The 15,785-nt window shown below is 40.2% G+C and overlaps 2 protein-coding genes and 1 long non-coding RNA gene across 3 annotated transcripts in view; 2 read left to right on the forward strand and 1 right to left on the reverse strand.

Annotated features, from left to right (window-relative positions):
* Nucleotides 1–328: 328 nt before the first annotated feature.
* On the forward strand, nt 329–9,084 carry LOC138056875 (uncharacterized). The gene is made up of 7 exons (XM_068902803.1): nt 329–817; nt 1,590–1,810; nt 3,178–3,289; nt 4,517–4,584; nt 5,942–6,084; nt 6,429–6,550; nt 7,681–9,084. Exons 1-7 carry the CDS (start codon nt 532–534, stop codon nt 8,469–8,471), a joined length of 1,743 nt encoding a protein of 580 aa, XP_068758904.1. The 5' UTR covers nt 329–531; the 3' UTR covers nt 8,472–9,084.
* Nucleotides 9,085–12,209: 3,125 nt separating this feature from the next.
* The window catches only part of LOC138056893 (uncharacterized), a 5,579-nt gene continuing 2,003 nt past the window's right edge, over nt 12,210–15,785 (forward strand). Inside the window, exons 1-3 of the mRNA XM_068902827.1 lie at nt 12,210–12,664; nt 14,608–14,750; nt 15,692–15,755. Coding sequence (XP_068758928.1) covers nt 12,626–12,664; nt 14,608–14,750; nt 15,692–15,755 — 246 coding nt within the window. The 5' untranslated portion in view covers nt 12,210–12,625. The remainder of the gene's footprint in view (nt 12,665–14,607; nt 14,751–15,691; nt 15,756–15,785) is intronic.
* Nucleotides 14,768–15,785, reverse strand: part of LOC138056895 (uncharacterized) — a 58,827-nt gene continuing 57,809 nt past the window's right edge. The window contains exon 6 of the long non-coding RNA XR_011133544.1: nt 14,768–15,639. This is a non-coding gene — a long non-coding RNA (uncharacterized lncRNA). The remainder of the gene's footprint in view (nt 15,640–15,785) is intronic.

Raw genomic sequence — 15,785 nt, forward strand, 5'->3', positions numbered from 1 at the left:
CTTCCTGAAGAGGGCATTAACTATCTTAACTACCATAGAGGTTCCCTCGGAGTTAAGTGATTTTCGATTCAAATAATCGATGGTGCAATTATACGTTCAGAGACCCCCACAGCCAAAGCAAAAAACTTGGACCACCATCACTTCGGAAGGAGTAATCTTGAAAGCAATATTGCAACTACGTCTCCAATAACAGCAGTTTTGCGCTTTCCAGTACTTTTGATGTTTTTTTCTTTGACGTCAAAAGGCCCTGTAAAAATAGTTAAGAAACGTTTCTATTTGCTAATTACAAGGCCAATACCACCTAAGGACTGAAACGTGAAAAAACCGTATTGTCGCCTTTACGGCAACTTTGACTGACATTTCTGCGGTTTACTTACGAACTCCGCCGTTTAAGCTGAATCCAGGAGCAAGTGAAGAGAAACGATTGATCTTTCATTTGAAAGCCGAGTATCAGCATCCGCAAATTTCGAAAAGGCTTCACAAAGAAGGGAAGAATCTGGCAAAAGATCGCTGTGAACAAAATTTGCGGAAATGAACCTCTTGTGTCAGAAATTGATCATTGCGATTTGGTTGATTTCAAACGCTGAAATGTATTCATCAGAAGTAATGACAATTGAACGTAGACTCGACCCACCGACGGATATTTTCACGATCCCCGCATCAAAATGTAACAACAAGCACCATTTTTGTCAGGAACACAATGCAAAGGAAGATGTTCTTGGGTGTCAATGCTACTGTGAATTCCCAAACGCTACATTTGCGCTGTACCAACATTCGTGGTCCTGTGTAGGAAGTGAAGTTACTAGAACTTTCACAGGTGAGTTTGTGTCGAAAAATATGGATACTTGTTTTGATAATTCATGTAGCTTCTACTTAGTAGAGAAAGATACTTAGTTGAAAGATGGCCATCTAAATTAACGTTCACAAATTCACAAGAGTTTACAAAACAAGATAACGCGTATGGACCTAACATTGGCACTTGCTATTTACACTGAATACTTTCCTGGGGGGCTCCTAAACAGAAAGATTTGCGTATGAATTTAGAACGTAGGAGAAATTTCACCTTATTTCTATTACCTAAAATAGGCCACAATAACCCATGAAGCAAAATTAGAAAAAAAAAAAAACCAGATAGATTCCTTGAAGTTTTGGGATTTTTAGAGAGCTTCCGAACTTTGTCAGTACATGCAACTCAAAAATTATTGAAGTAGTATTCTCAAAAAAGGAAGAGAGTGCCACCAACTCAAGAAAAGTAAGAGGCGTGATATAAGTGTAAGGCATGGGCGCAAGGGGGGAGGGGGGGGGGGGATTGGGGGAGAGGTGAAAGGACTTGCTTTCTTGAAATGTGGATCTGGCGTGAATCTCTGCTTGTTGAGTTTGCTTGTTCTCGTTTGCTCTGAGAGGTTTCTCTCCGACCACTGGTACTCCGGTTCTCGCCTACCCAGCCCTATATAACAGCATTTGATTCAGTCAAGTTTCTTTGATATGTTTGAAGGTCCTCAAGTTAATGACTTCTCGCAGTGTGTGAACCCCTAAGTGAAAATAAGGTTAACTTACTGTTTTTTTTTCTCCTTTCTTACTTTGCAAAGATTGTACGCAAAGAACTCACTTTGAGAATGAACCTGGGGAACTGAGCGTTCTTGAAGACGAAACGCCAAAACTTTTGCCTTTAAATGGGTCGGGGAGTTGTCAAGTTGTTTCCTCGCAGTATATAGATTGCAACGGAAAGAAAGCTACGGTCATGGCGGCAACGGCAGACTCAGTGTTTAACATTGAATGGGATTCGGGATACACCGCATACAGATTTGAGGTGAGCGCCAGTTGTGAGTGGTATTATTGGAATAGAGCGTTTGTTTAGTTTTGTATTTCAGCGATTGGCTCATGAAAACTCGCGCCGAAGCTTTAGCCAATTTGAGTGAACTGTAAGGTCACGTCTTTCCGCGCTTAGCTCCAGCTGGTTGAATCTTCCCATTGATTGGCGTATTCAGTGGTTTCTGTCTGTAGAGAATGGTTTCAGTCATAACTTAACTCTTGCTGTAACGGTACGATTGAAGATCTCCGTGTAGGTATATTTCTATCTTATTGTACTTATTTCGTTAAACAACCGGCGGGATACACGCTAGCTAGGACAAGCGGACTCAGTAACGCTTTTTCAAGTATACGTTCTAGTATTGTTTGAGGCGAAGGATACAATAATAGCTACTCTTGACAAAAACACAAGACTAAGCTGACCCCTATAGCATGAATATAGGTACTTATTTCGTCCGCTGGAGATACGAAGATTTATAGACAAACCTCTGATCCAAATTTTTATGTCGAGGCTAATGTCACTGGTGGGTGCTGATTACGATATTTCCATTAAATGTCAGTCCACAATGCCTTTTACACCTCCAAGAGTTTAACTGCCAAAGATGTTTCGAAATCTCGTCCACCTCACTGGATTTGTTAAAGAGTACGCTGGCAGATTCTTGTACGGGTGGTAACGAACCGACGAAGAAAACTCTTAAGCCTGGTTCCCACTTGTGCGATAAGCACAAGCACAAAGCATAAGCATAAAAAAACATCGTATGGGAACGGGCGTAAAATAAGCATAAACGCAGGCATAAGCACAAGCACAAGAAAAGGAAATTTTCCTTTAATTTTTTGTGGTTGTGCTTGTTTCACCAGTGGGAACCGGCCGGCGTGAGTTAAGCATATGCACAGGCACGACGATTTGCACGCCATTTTCAATCTTACTATATCTTCTCCGACGTTACTACGTTCGCGTATAGCCTGATTTTCCTTGCTTTTTTCTCGTGTGAGAACGTCCTGTGCTTATTCTTGAGCTTGTGCAGTTTCGCACAAGTGGGAACCGGGCGTTACTCTACTTAAGTCTCAGTGCTGTTGGAAATCGTGCCTTATTTTAACATCTGTGGAAAAACGACAAACAATTTTTGAGTTCGCGACTTCTCATACGAGAATCAACGAAACTAAGTTGCATTCTCACAGATGTGAACCTGAATTTATCAATTAAATCGAGGTAAACAGTAGAAAAAAGAAAAGTGTGAAATATGGGCTGGAGACTGGGGCTAGCAATTTTCTCATGGCGCTACGGTAAATATAGCACTGACATGTGAGACTGTGGAAATTCCACAATTTCTTAGCAATCTTTTTCCTCTCTATAATTTCTGGAAATAGATCAACTTAGAGGCGGCAAGTAAAGATTTGACAGGAAAAATTGTGATCGTAAACATAAGATGCAGAGCACAGCAAAGCTGCTTGATGTTCAAAGTAGAAGGACAAACCCTCTGTAAGTAACCACAACGTGGATGCATATTAACTGTGCACGTCTGATTTCCGCATATGTAGTTTAATTATAGACTAGAGGTAACGCCCATTATGGCTGGCTACTGAGGTCATGTCTTTGACCCGAAGGGCGTGGCCCAGTATCTGGCACGCGGGAATTTCATGCGGATGTCTGGGGTGAGAATCCCATTGTGACCCTTAACTTCATTTCCACTCGGCTGTCCCGAATTCAACTTTGATACGCAATTTAATTTACCAGCTCGTTGCCTCCTTCAAGTTGGCTTTTTTTTAAAAACACTGTTTTGTTTATCGTAACCACAAGATCAAGGTCTTATATAGCCGCGCTTGAATATTACGTATTTACTGTCATTTTAAAAGTCTAGCAAAAGCGTTGCTATTTGCAGTGCTCTGACGTAGAGAACATTAAAACAAATGTCGCTAAAACAGTTAATAATATCAACACTTTTTATAGCTTGAAGTGCTATATGCGGTAACTAAATAGGAAATTCTGCTGTCTAAAAATAGCATGTTTTAGATGATCAGATTCTCTCCTTTCTATTTTGCTGATATACGTCCGCTCGCCCGGGCAAGAGTAAAAACAAGGTTGAAAACAACTTGAAGAAGTAGAACAACATTTTAATTTATTTCTTACAAGACATGTGTCGAAATACTCTTCAGTTGTGCAATTTGAATTTAACTTACAAATTGTACAACTGAAGATGACATAGGTATGTCGAAACATGTCTTGCAAAAGATTTAAAAATGTTGTTCAAATTATTTGTTTCAAGTAATTTCTCATATGCTGTTCTCAAGACCCTAAGGTTGAAAATATAATGAAATTTAGGAATTCATAGTGAATCCAGCGTGGTTTAAAAATTACGTCTCATCGCAAAATAAGAAGTGATTCGATGAATAAAGAAAAGCAATCACTGAACTATGTCTATCTATCCCTTATGGGATATATTACAAGACTTCCGCCGGTCGAGATAATCGCAAGTTTTTGGAATCACGTGCAACGAATAGCACGGATATGTGTTCGTGTTTTTTTTTTTTTCCCAAGCCTACATTTTGTTTTAACTTCTATCTTCTAAGTTGCTCAGTTCAATCTCCCATTAAAAACCCTTAATTTGAAAACAGAGATGTTATCAAACCATTGGCCTACATAACAGCTCTCAAACTATAAACACTTTTACGATATCATTACTCAGCACACTAACTGTTCAATTTTCAGGCAACGTGACGTCAGCTCCCACGACGATTACAAATACAAAGTCGGGAAAATCGGCACCCACCTCTGAGGTACTTGTCTGATATTCTTAACCGTAACACGTAACACAAAAATGTTGTCTATCTCTAAATTGGTCAACACTCCTAATAATTTGCTGCATCATGTCTTTAATGTGCTTTTGAAGTATATCTCAAGTACATATCAGTTTATGACACTATAGCTATCTTAAAATAATTCTGATATCATATGCTGCAGTATTTGAGCTTGAGGTAGTGTTTTGAAAGCACGGCTTCAAAACAAGAATAACAAACTTTGAGTAATGTTGCTAAAATTATACAGAGCGATATTTACCTTTCCTTAGGTAACTATGGTTGTGTTTTCAAATAAAAGGTCATGCCCACTTCTGAGGTAGTTGTCTAACATTCTTCACAGTAAAATACTACAAAAGATTTTGTTTACCTCTGATTGGTATACACGCCTAAATTGCTGCATCATTTCAGTCTTAATATATATCTGAAGTATACATCTCAAGTATGCATAGTTTTGTGTCATAGGTTTGTGTCATCTTTTTTACCATATAGCTAAGCGCATGTTTCCAAGTCAAATAAAGTTTCAGTTTCACTTTCCCACGAGGAATTGGCTGTTCGGTTAATTATATGCGTTTCTGCATTCACACTGCTCAACCAAAGTAATACATATACTTGTTAATAAACATGATTTTTCCAATAATTAGCATACTGTGAATAAATTTATTTCGCATTGCATTCCAAGGAAATTTCAGGAGTGCCAACTGAACCTAGTTTAATGGTCTTGCTCCCCGGCCACAAGTCTCTTATAGTGTTAGAGTATGGTAGAGTATCCGAACTAATAATCCGAAGGACAAAAGTCAGTTGCGAGAACGCCACATATCCCAGTCGACAAAGTAATATAGCAGTCTTAGACTAGTAAGACAATTCCAACTAAACCTAGGCCTAGGTAGGCCATCCCAACTAGTAATCGTAAGGTATCAGGTGCGAATCGGAAATTCGGAAATCTCGGATATTTCAAGTTCGGAAAAGGAAAGGAAAGGAAAGGAAATTAAGGAAAGGGACTTTATTTAAGTGTCTAGACGTTCTAGCGCTGAAGCACTAATTAGGGACACTGTAAATTGAAATTAACAATTAACACAAATCAAGTCAAATGTTGGTTTTTGAGGAGAGGGGAAACCGGAGTACCCGGAGAAAACCTCTCGGTGCAGAGTAGAGAACCAACAAACTCAACCCACATATGACGCCGAGTCAGGAAATCGCACCCGGGCTACATTGGTGGGAAACGAGTGCTCTCACCACTGCGCCATCTCTGCACCCCTAAAATGCTCGTTATCTTTCCGATATCTTTCTATCATTCCAAGACCTTTTTAAAGATAACCACGTGTTCTGTCTCTGGCAGGTCAAAGTTGGTCCCAGTGTTGCGGCCGATAAGTCCAACATTGCTGACGATAATTCGTTTTCAGCGGGTTTCATCGCGGGAATTAGCCTTTTCTTCACCATTCTCTTACTGGTCACCGGGATCTCTATCTATTTTTGGAAAAGGTAATAATTTCAGTTCTCAAAATTAAACGTATCATTTATGAGATGGATCGTGAATTACTCGATTCTTCGCGCAATAATTAGCAAGGCACGCATCGATCCCTACACCCCTACACTTTCATATTACAGGTTTAGAATAGTTTCATAACTAAACGTTCATTTGAGTGTGTTTGATGTGACTGATAGTTCTACTTCGCGCGAATAATGATGCTGGACTTGTGAGTCAACGTAAATTTGAAACGTGACATGCAAAACGCATTTTCTGACATTCCAAATGAACTCAGTTCACTGTTTTTTTGTCTTGTCCCACAAGAAATTCTATATAAAATTTTGCACTTTTTTTACAGAGACAAGCAACAAACACTACACTCCTGCGACAGAACAATGGAAAGCTCTCGGACAATTGCTTCCGAACTCTCAAATGGTGACCCAGAGAACACTTATGCTACACTTAATTACAGTGAAAGCGGTAAGTGATGTGTTAGAGGTACTTCAGTCTTCAAAATGTCTTCCCAGTACCTTCCCGAGCATCACTCAGACACTCGATTCTTTGTGTTTCTTACTCGATTCTTTGTGTTTCTTAAAGGGGCTAGGTCACGCTATTTTAGGTAATTTTGTTTAATTTTGTTAATTATGAGCTCTAAACATCAAATTCGCAGAGCAAGAGTCTTTCATTTGCAAAATCACGGCCACATAACAACTGAGAATGATTTTCCAGCTGTATAAATGACATTTTGACATAGACTGATATAAATTTCAAAAAAAGGTGGGCCGACGTTTTTCAAATTTACCCAAATTCAATCCATTTCAATCCTCTCCAGTTTTGTTCATCCATGTCCATTCTTGCCTTCCCTGTGTTTTGTTAGAGTTCTATAGTTTTGAACAGTTATTTTGACTCTATGACCGTTCGATCAGTGCTGAAATTGCCTAAAATTGCGTAACCTAGCCCCTTTAACGACCATAGCTTTCGGGTTTCTGGGGGGGGGAAGGGGAGAGGGGGGAGGAATTTGCAATACATCAAGTGTTGGTTTTCTGTTAGGTGCGTTTGCTTACCTATCGGAGACTGAAGGGTTAGGACGACCGGAGAAAAGTCTAATCAGGTCAAAGGGCACCGACTCGTGTTTAACAATGTATTTTTAAAGTGAAGACCTAAGATGGGGCAATGAATGACCATTTGGCTCGGGAGGGATTTAAATGCCCGAGGGATTACCCGCGGGGAAGTAGTTATAGATTTCGTTTGACCGGCATATACGTTTGCGTTCAACAATTGCTGTGCAACGTTTTGTCCTGACACTCTCACTCCCTCATTCTCGCAACTCCCACATTTTACTTTGGAGCTACAAATAGTTCCTCCCGACACGATCATGTCGTGACTTTCCCTTTCGACCAAAGATATCGTTCGTTCATAGCGATCATTTATCACTTAGAATTTCTTTCTTGCATGTGCAGAGTAGAGAACCAATTTAACAAAGTCATCCCGTCTGGGGATCGAACCCGGGCCACACGCACGTGGTGGGAGGCGAGTGCTCTCGCCCCTGCCCTATCCCTACATCGCAGATGCAAAGACACTACATATCATTTTTGCTTTATCATTTTTAGGAACTTACACCTCAAGCTATTCTATACCTTGCAACGGCCGTAAGAATGCTTCGGCAACTTTAGAAGCACCAGTCTACACTGTCATCGAGGAATCGAACACAACGTCTGCAGGAGGAAAACGAAATCATGTCCCTTTCAGCATAGAACAGCATGTGTATAACCTTGTTGAAGACTTTGAAAAAAAAGCTGTTATAGAAGAGCCTTACGAATACACTTATAGCTCAATTGAAGGACAAGAGAGTGATGTTCCTGTTTGTATTGAACAGCGTGTTTATAACCTTGTTGAGGACTTGAACAGAGTGCCGCCGGTAGAAGGACCCTATGACCACCCATCTTCGAGAGAACACCGGAATGAGGCTCCTATAAGCGAGGAACAACCGGGCCCCCGTGACCACAGCTCAACAAGGGAACACTCGAAAAACGCACCTATTAGCGTGGAACAGCGTGTTTACAACCTCATTGAACCTCTTCCGACTGTCGTCGCTGAAGGCTCATGTAACCACTGCTCTACCAGCGAACACGGCGGTAATGTCCCTATTAGCGTAGAACAGCGTGTATATAACCTCGTTGAGGACCTTGATTCAGCCATCTCAGAGAGCCACTGTGAAGGTGACTTCCACAATAAGGAAGAGAATAAATCGTCTTTGAGTACGGAACAGCGGGTAGAGGACCTGATTGAGGACTTAGACACGACAATCTATGAGGAATTGAACAGTTTAGATCCCATATATCCAAAGTATTATGTTTTGCAAGATTGCCCACCAAATGGTCCAGAGGAATTCGATTGCTAGTGTGTGACAAACTTGTCGAAGTTCTAAAGGGACCCTCCGTAATCGAGAGCGAATAGCTAACGAGTTTTCTGTTTGTTTGCTACTATAAACTAAGTTAAGAGGAAACGTTGTACAATAGTGACTGTAACATAGAATTTGAGTTCACCCTATAAAATACTACACAATTTATATGAACAAAAATGAAATATAACAGGCTAGTGTAAATTGATTTAAGAGACAATTACGAAACAATCAGCCCATCAACTTTGTTTGAGGAGAAAAGCTCAATAATGTAATCGCAAATTAATTGTGCACTCGTGCAATTATTCTTGTACAATTTCCGTAAATGCACTTTTCGGTTTCCATGCCAACTGATTTGCATTCATGAGAACTGCACGGGCGAAATTTGCACTCAGTTCCCATGCTGCGCATGCAAACATTTGAGATAATAAGAAAACAACATAAATTTGAAGAAATTAGCGCTTTTTAAGTAGTTTATTTTCTGAATGACCAAAATTTTCTTGTAAATACCCGAGTCTTTCAGTAGCTTAAACAAAATTATGAAACCTCTGCTTAATGCAAACTACCGTTTAAGGTATGATTGATCGTTGATTAAAAAAACAAGCCTGGGGAAGCGTCTTGGTCAATGCTGGAACGACTTGCAACTTTCCACAACATTATATTTTTCTTCGTTGAGTCCGACATGACCTTGCCTCATTACAAATTAAGTATGGTCGGATGGCAAAGTACAATAGACTTCACATATTACAACAAGGAATATTTAAGCCCTTACCTTGTGTTTAAGCACTCATTTGTATTGATTTTCGGCACACTATGAAGAACCATGGGTAACTTTTGTCCACGACACTAGTTGCCAGTTTTCTGTGGACATTTCCTTAAAGTTCGTCACCAGGTTTTTTCGCGTGAGATAAGGGGTGCGACTGCACGGCAACAGACACGCTGCCGGGCTGACATGGCAAAATCTCGTTGCACTAGTCAGGGAATTCTTGTCTTTTAGGTTGGAATACAAGTACGATTACTAGCATTCTCGATCCCAGAGCTGCGATCCTCTTGGCCAGCGCCACGGATCGATCCGTGGCGCTGGCCAAGAGGATCGCAACTCTGGAAACGAGAATGGATTACTTGTGAACAATCTGGGAAGACCCTCGCACAAGGAACATTCCAAAATGTGGATCATCCTAGCGGCGTATGTTCCTTTACAGTCAAAACATTGTACTTAGCCTTAGTAAGGGGTTAAAACCTAAGAAAATGAGCATGGCTTAGGTCACGCATTCAGCAACCCGCCAGCGTGGTAAAGGTTCGAAGGAGAGCGAAGAGAGGGGATATTGGACACGAAGAAACATCGCGCGCGTGTGAGAGCGCGAAGGGCGCTCGGAGTTTTTTCGTGTCCAGTCCCCTTTGAAGTCGCGCTGGGCAGGCTACCCAAACCGAAAAAAACAAAACAAAAAAACAATGAAGAGTCCCTGTTACGCCCTCCACGATCTTCTGGTCCAAGTGCAAGAATCTTCCTTATCTATGTCACGAATGACGTATGACATCCGGTTCGAGTTTTCTGCTCTAACCACGCGCTTTATTGGCATGCTTGGAACTAAAAGCTCCCTCAAGAATTATACGTCCTTCACAGGGTGCGAGATATTTCACATTTCGCATATGCCGTCCTCAATATACAATCTCCCTTCTCCTCTTCATGAAATTCAATCACATAGCAGTTTTAAACTCAGGCGAAAGACGCATTTGCTTGACGCTGCATTTAGATTAATTTAATTTTAGTTTATATTAGTAAATTTATTTTGATATATTTAAATTACTGTTCTCACTTCATTATGCAAGATATGTAAACAACGCTATAGAATTATTAAACTATTATTATTATCATCATCATTATTATTATTATTATTATTATTATTATTATTATTATTATTATTAATATTGTTCTTATCTCAAAAACGAACTCGGAGACCCGGCCCCCCCTTTTTTTTATTGCTGAAAAGTGATTAGAAGGCCACGATGAAACTTTCGGCAAAGTTTAAAAAAATTCTGTCAAGCAGATTCAATGCCACCTTAAAATAATCACAAAATTAAGGTGGCTCCAAATCGGCGGGACAGATTTTTTTAAAACTTTGCACAAAGTTTCATCATGCCCTTCTGATTACTTTTCAGAAATAAAAAATGGGGGTAACAGTGTTCGTCTTTGAGATATAAGCAACTAAAGACAAAATAAAGGATGTTTTTACCGGGCTTACCTGTTGCCACGGTGACATATTACGTCACAGTAATTGCTGTATCTTGTTCAGCAATAATTCGTGTTTTCTTTGGTACCTCAATATTGCTAATACAAAAATAAATAATAATTGTCGCTGCTAATCGCCGTCGCAAAGTACAGCAACGACGCAGCTCAACAAGATCGAACCCGAAAGCATACAATGGCGCCTCTGGCAGCCGCTATACGGTCCATGTGTGACCTTGGAGCACAGCTTACAGCCAGCTGGAATCGGCTGTATGCTGGTTTTTGCACCAATGATACAACGTTGTGGTGCCGATCCTTCTAATAAGAACTGCACTTGGAACGCTGAAACTGGTTTGAGCCACCTTAAGCAATTCAAACTTCCCCAACCGAAATTTTTTTGCAAGTAAACTCTGCGAGCATAAAGAGTGGCATAAGGAACGGCAAGCATAAAGCAAGCGAGCATAAAGAGAAGCAACATAATCATGATCCGGAGTCTTCAACTTCCCTCTCTCACGTTTGATTTAACGTTTCTCAGATTGTCTGAATCTAACAGCACCAACCCCCCCTCCCCCCAAAAAATCAGTAACTGCTAGAAGCTAACAATAGGCCCCTTGAATGACCGTGTCACGCGACCTTGTCAATCATAAAAAAAACGATCTTGGTACAAAATAGATGCCGGAAATGGAAAAATCGTGATGAAATTAGTAAGAATGTTAATTTTGAAAAAAAATGTTCCCACACATTTCACTTCCTTCTCCACCCACAAACAAATCATTTTAAGAAGTAAATCTCCGGTTCCTCTTCTGCCATCAAACCACGTTGAGGGTAACTTTGTTATTTGCGCTTCTTTATAAACAAACCTTCTATGGGTTGGGAAGAGAGAGAGAGTATTCATTTGTCGAGACTTTGTTTAAGGCACGTCCAAAATTTGAAAAAAAGCCAGTCTCAAAGATTTTTTCCAGCTTTGTAGCTTGTGGGTGTCTAATTTGTAGTTCAGTGGAAAAAGAGTTCTCTTTGAAGGCTTAGCTAGAATTTTCCGTACATCCGTTCATGGTTAGTTTTGCCGATTTGTGCGTCCGCTTTTTGTGAAACCTTACTAAATGGCTAAAGTGAAGTTACTGCCATAATAGGATGCCTGTCCACTGATGCTAAGATTTTAAGATGACCAAACATAAAGCGTTTATAGAAGAAAGGACACGTTTCCAGCAGAAGTGGTGATGTTTCTACAACAACTGAATCAGACAAAAAAAAGGGTTATAATATTCCATATTCGTTTCAAAACAACACCTTTCAAGTTCAAATCAGTGAGGTGTGAAGAATGAAGCGAGGATGAAAGATTTTTAAAACAATCGATCAATTCTTTATTCAAAAGAAGGATTGAGACTGAAAGAAAAGCGGACCAACAAACATACAAGCTTTAAATTTTATTTTTTTTTTACTTTCATTGTTGATAATTGGCAACGTAACATTTGACGATGAAATATTAAGACCTCTTGTGCACTGTTTGATAACAACCTACATATTCCCGCCTCAGGTAAATACAACTGGAACTTCAACTCGGTTATAAATAAGGCAAAAGAATAGAACAAAAAAGAAGTGTTCATAAGCTAGTGCCGAAGAAAATAATCGCGCTCCGTTTCTAAGGTCCTAGTTGGGAATTCAAATGAAACGAAACCGAAAAATGGGGTCTTTGTAATCAAGCCAGCTAAGATCGCATTTATTGGCCTCGTATCGTGCAAACTGGTAATGCTGAGAACACTCTTACGATTTTTAAACACGCAATCACGACCACACAGGAAGTGGCGATATTGCCGTTTGCAGCAAATTCGAGCAGTTCAATTTTAGTCTTCTTCCGCCTTTAAAGTCACGAGCTATTCTCCTTTTGTTTTTCAGCGCCATTCAAAGGATCTCTTGGCCAAAGTACTTTATGAAGCAGTCAACGACCTCTGTCTCCACTGATCACAATGTAAGTATCTCGGTGCAGAGGCAATTTCCGCATCGAAACGCTTCACAACTAGAGCGTAGCAGCATTGAAATATTAAATGCCATGATGTACAGTGGAATTTACTTGTCCAATTGGGGTTCTATTCAGTCGATGTTAATGTCGTTTGTTTCACTTTAGACGATTTAAAATGTAAACTGTTTGTTGCGCCCACTTCGTGCGCTTAATTGATAATTGAAATGATGGAATCTGACATTTGCATAGTGCTATTCCCACCATTACTGACGTCTTAGAACACTTTTTTAGACCTTAATTTTCAGTAAAAAAAAAAATAAAATAAATAACCAAACAACTAAAATTTGCTATCAACTGGGTTGATACAGCGAAGTGGCCACTGGATCATAAGTTAGCGTTGCGATCGTCAGTCTTTTTAAGAAACTCATTACCTTAGTCGCTAGCGCTTTTGAAGGGCTACCGTTATTGATGTCGGCTTATGAATCCCTGCCTACCGGCAGTGACCGATTCACGTTCTAAAATTCAGTTCAAACTAAATGTCAAGTACTTGATCAGTAAAACGCATAGCTTATTATTGTTAATATCATCATCATCATCATCATCATCACTGCGAGGTTAATGCAATAAGGGACAGACGAGAAGGACATCAAACATCCCGTGACAATTTAATACACAATGCACATAGATTAGAAGGTCGCCAACGTAATATTCCCATGCACCGTATTCAAGTATTTTGTATAGCGCTGATCAACAGTGTTTAATTCAAATCAACCATTCCGAATAGCGCTGATCTACAAGTATTGAAGTCTAACAACCATTTTAGACCAGTCAGCGTTTAATTCTGGTGATGGGTGTCTATTTAAATATTATGAAAACTCGCGCTTGCTCATCGGCTTGCTTCGATGGTCTAGTGGTTATCAATGACACAATTGTCGCTTATGGTCCAGGTTGGAACTTAATAGCGAGCTTTTTCAAATTAAATGACGAGAAAATTTCTAAGTTTTGAGTTAACTTCATGCATAGTTAATAGACGGGAATGGTTATGAAACCCAACAACTTTCTTTGTTGTAGGTTTTTGTTCTCTTTTTTGGCCTTGACCGTGCACAAAACACAATAGTTGTTTACTCCGTACTGAGGAACTAACCAATAGAAACGTGTTGTTTACGTAATTCATGCATAGTGTATGAGCGCAAAAGAAAAGATTGTGCACGGTCGTGGACTTTCCAACCTAAATCTTGGCATCTTTGTTTGCTCCTTTGATGTGTTTTAAACAGAATTAACTGAAGAGAGTGTAGTGTAACGTGAAGTGCTAGATTTCTATCCCATATGAACCATGTGGACGTTAGCCCTACTGATGGAACCGGGCCCACACCAGGACAGAGAAAAACTCTGACCAGGGTGGAAATTGAACCCACGACCTTCGGGTTAGATCTCCGCCGCTCTACCGACTGAGCTACAAGGTCAGACGGGAGCAGGCCGTGGGAACTGAAGATGTTCAATTCCCACCCTGGTCAGAGTTTTTCTCTGTCCGCCTTGTGTGGGCCCAGTTCCATCAGTAGGGCTAACGCTCACATGGTTCATATGGGATAGAAATCTAGCACTTCACGTTACACTACACTCTCTTCAGTTAATTCTGTTTAAAAAATATAAGTGCTGCACGGCCAACGTTTGTATAAACGTAACCTTTCCTTGTCCTTTGATGTTTGCCGAGCTTCCAAACCAGTCCTTTCTATTAACTATGCTTCATGTAACTGAAGGGAAAGAGAAAATGTTCTTGTCATCTATCCCAAAAAACGCTCACTGCAAACGTACGCCCCTTAAATTTCCAAGAGGACCATCATTATTTCTCGGCGATCAGGATCACGATTTCCCGATTTCAAGTAAGCAAATCTGGTTAGAATCCCACGACATTTATCACATCTTATTACTTTGATTTTGGTCTTCTTTTCCAGGCTTCTATGCGTCAGCCAACAACAAGATACGTTGAAGACAACGCTGCACTTTCCATTGAAGTCATTGCGGGAATTACTGCCGGCTCTGTTTTATTTGTCATCATATTTGTTAGTTTTGTCATTTGTTGTCGTCGGTGTTTGAAGTAAGTGTAAACATAGGTTTTCTTCAGTCTTCGTTTATTTAACTTTCATTCAAAACCAACGCTGGTAAATGGTCCTAGTTAAGGCAACTCGAACAATAAATCTATCTGGCCTCGCTTCTAGTAGTACTATGGGCCCATATGACTCGGTTTTGACGGTTGGTGGATTCATGTTCGCGCCAAAAGGGAGCCTTCTGTTTGGTGGAGAGGAAAAACGGCCAAGTTGAATAAATATAGGTTTTCCCTTTCTCATTAGATTCTTTGTATTTTATTTTCTGGTCTGTTGTTTTTGTTCGCTATCTTGTGCACGTGTCCACTTCCCTCTCCACCAATCAACACCCGATGAATCTCATTAAAATCACGTGATAATTCATTTATTCAAAATGGCTGTTCTTTTCTCTCTACCAATTAGAATGCTCCCCTTTGGCGCGAAAATTTGAATCCACCAATCACAGTGCTCGATTTCCAACCGTCAAAACAAAGTCATATGGGCCCATGCACTACTGCTTTTTAGAAAGATGAATTAGCTCATCCATCAGATAAATCACTATTAAGGAGATAACCAACTTCCAAACCTATTGAGTTATCCACCCTTCGAGCAACAGGGGTATGGACTTTCTCGGGGAAAAACTTGGGGAGAGGTGATCAAAGCGGATTAATTCGAAGTACGGAGATCCCGCGTCGGGTTCAAAACTCATTCAGTTCCCTAGCTGGAGATATCCTGTTTAGATCCTGTTTCAACTCCTTTTCGATGATTGCAAAAAGCTAATAGTTGTGTTTCCCTCCGGATTGGATTTCTGAATCCGTTACATTTTATTTTAGTCCCACGGTTTCATTGTCCACGTGAAATCCCTCGGGGCCATGCTCAGAAATTGATTGATTTCACCACAACCTGAAAAATTAGATGGCATACCTCTTATAGTTCCCGGACGTTACGTTTGCAGGAAGAGACGTAATCAAGAAAGCTACGCTGAAAATTGTTCTAATTCCAAGGCTACAAATATAACAGTAAGGAATTTTTCACGTCATTTGGCTGTC

Source organism: Montipora capricornis, chromosome 7, assembly GCF_036669925.1.
Source record: "Montipora capricornis isolate CH-2021 chromosome 7, ASM3666992v2, whole genome shotgun sequence".
In the NCBI taxonomy this organism is placed as follows: domain Eukaryota; kingdom Metazoa; phylum Cnidaria; class Anthozoa; order Scleractinia; family Acroporidae; genus Montipora; species Montipora capricornis.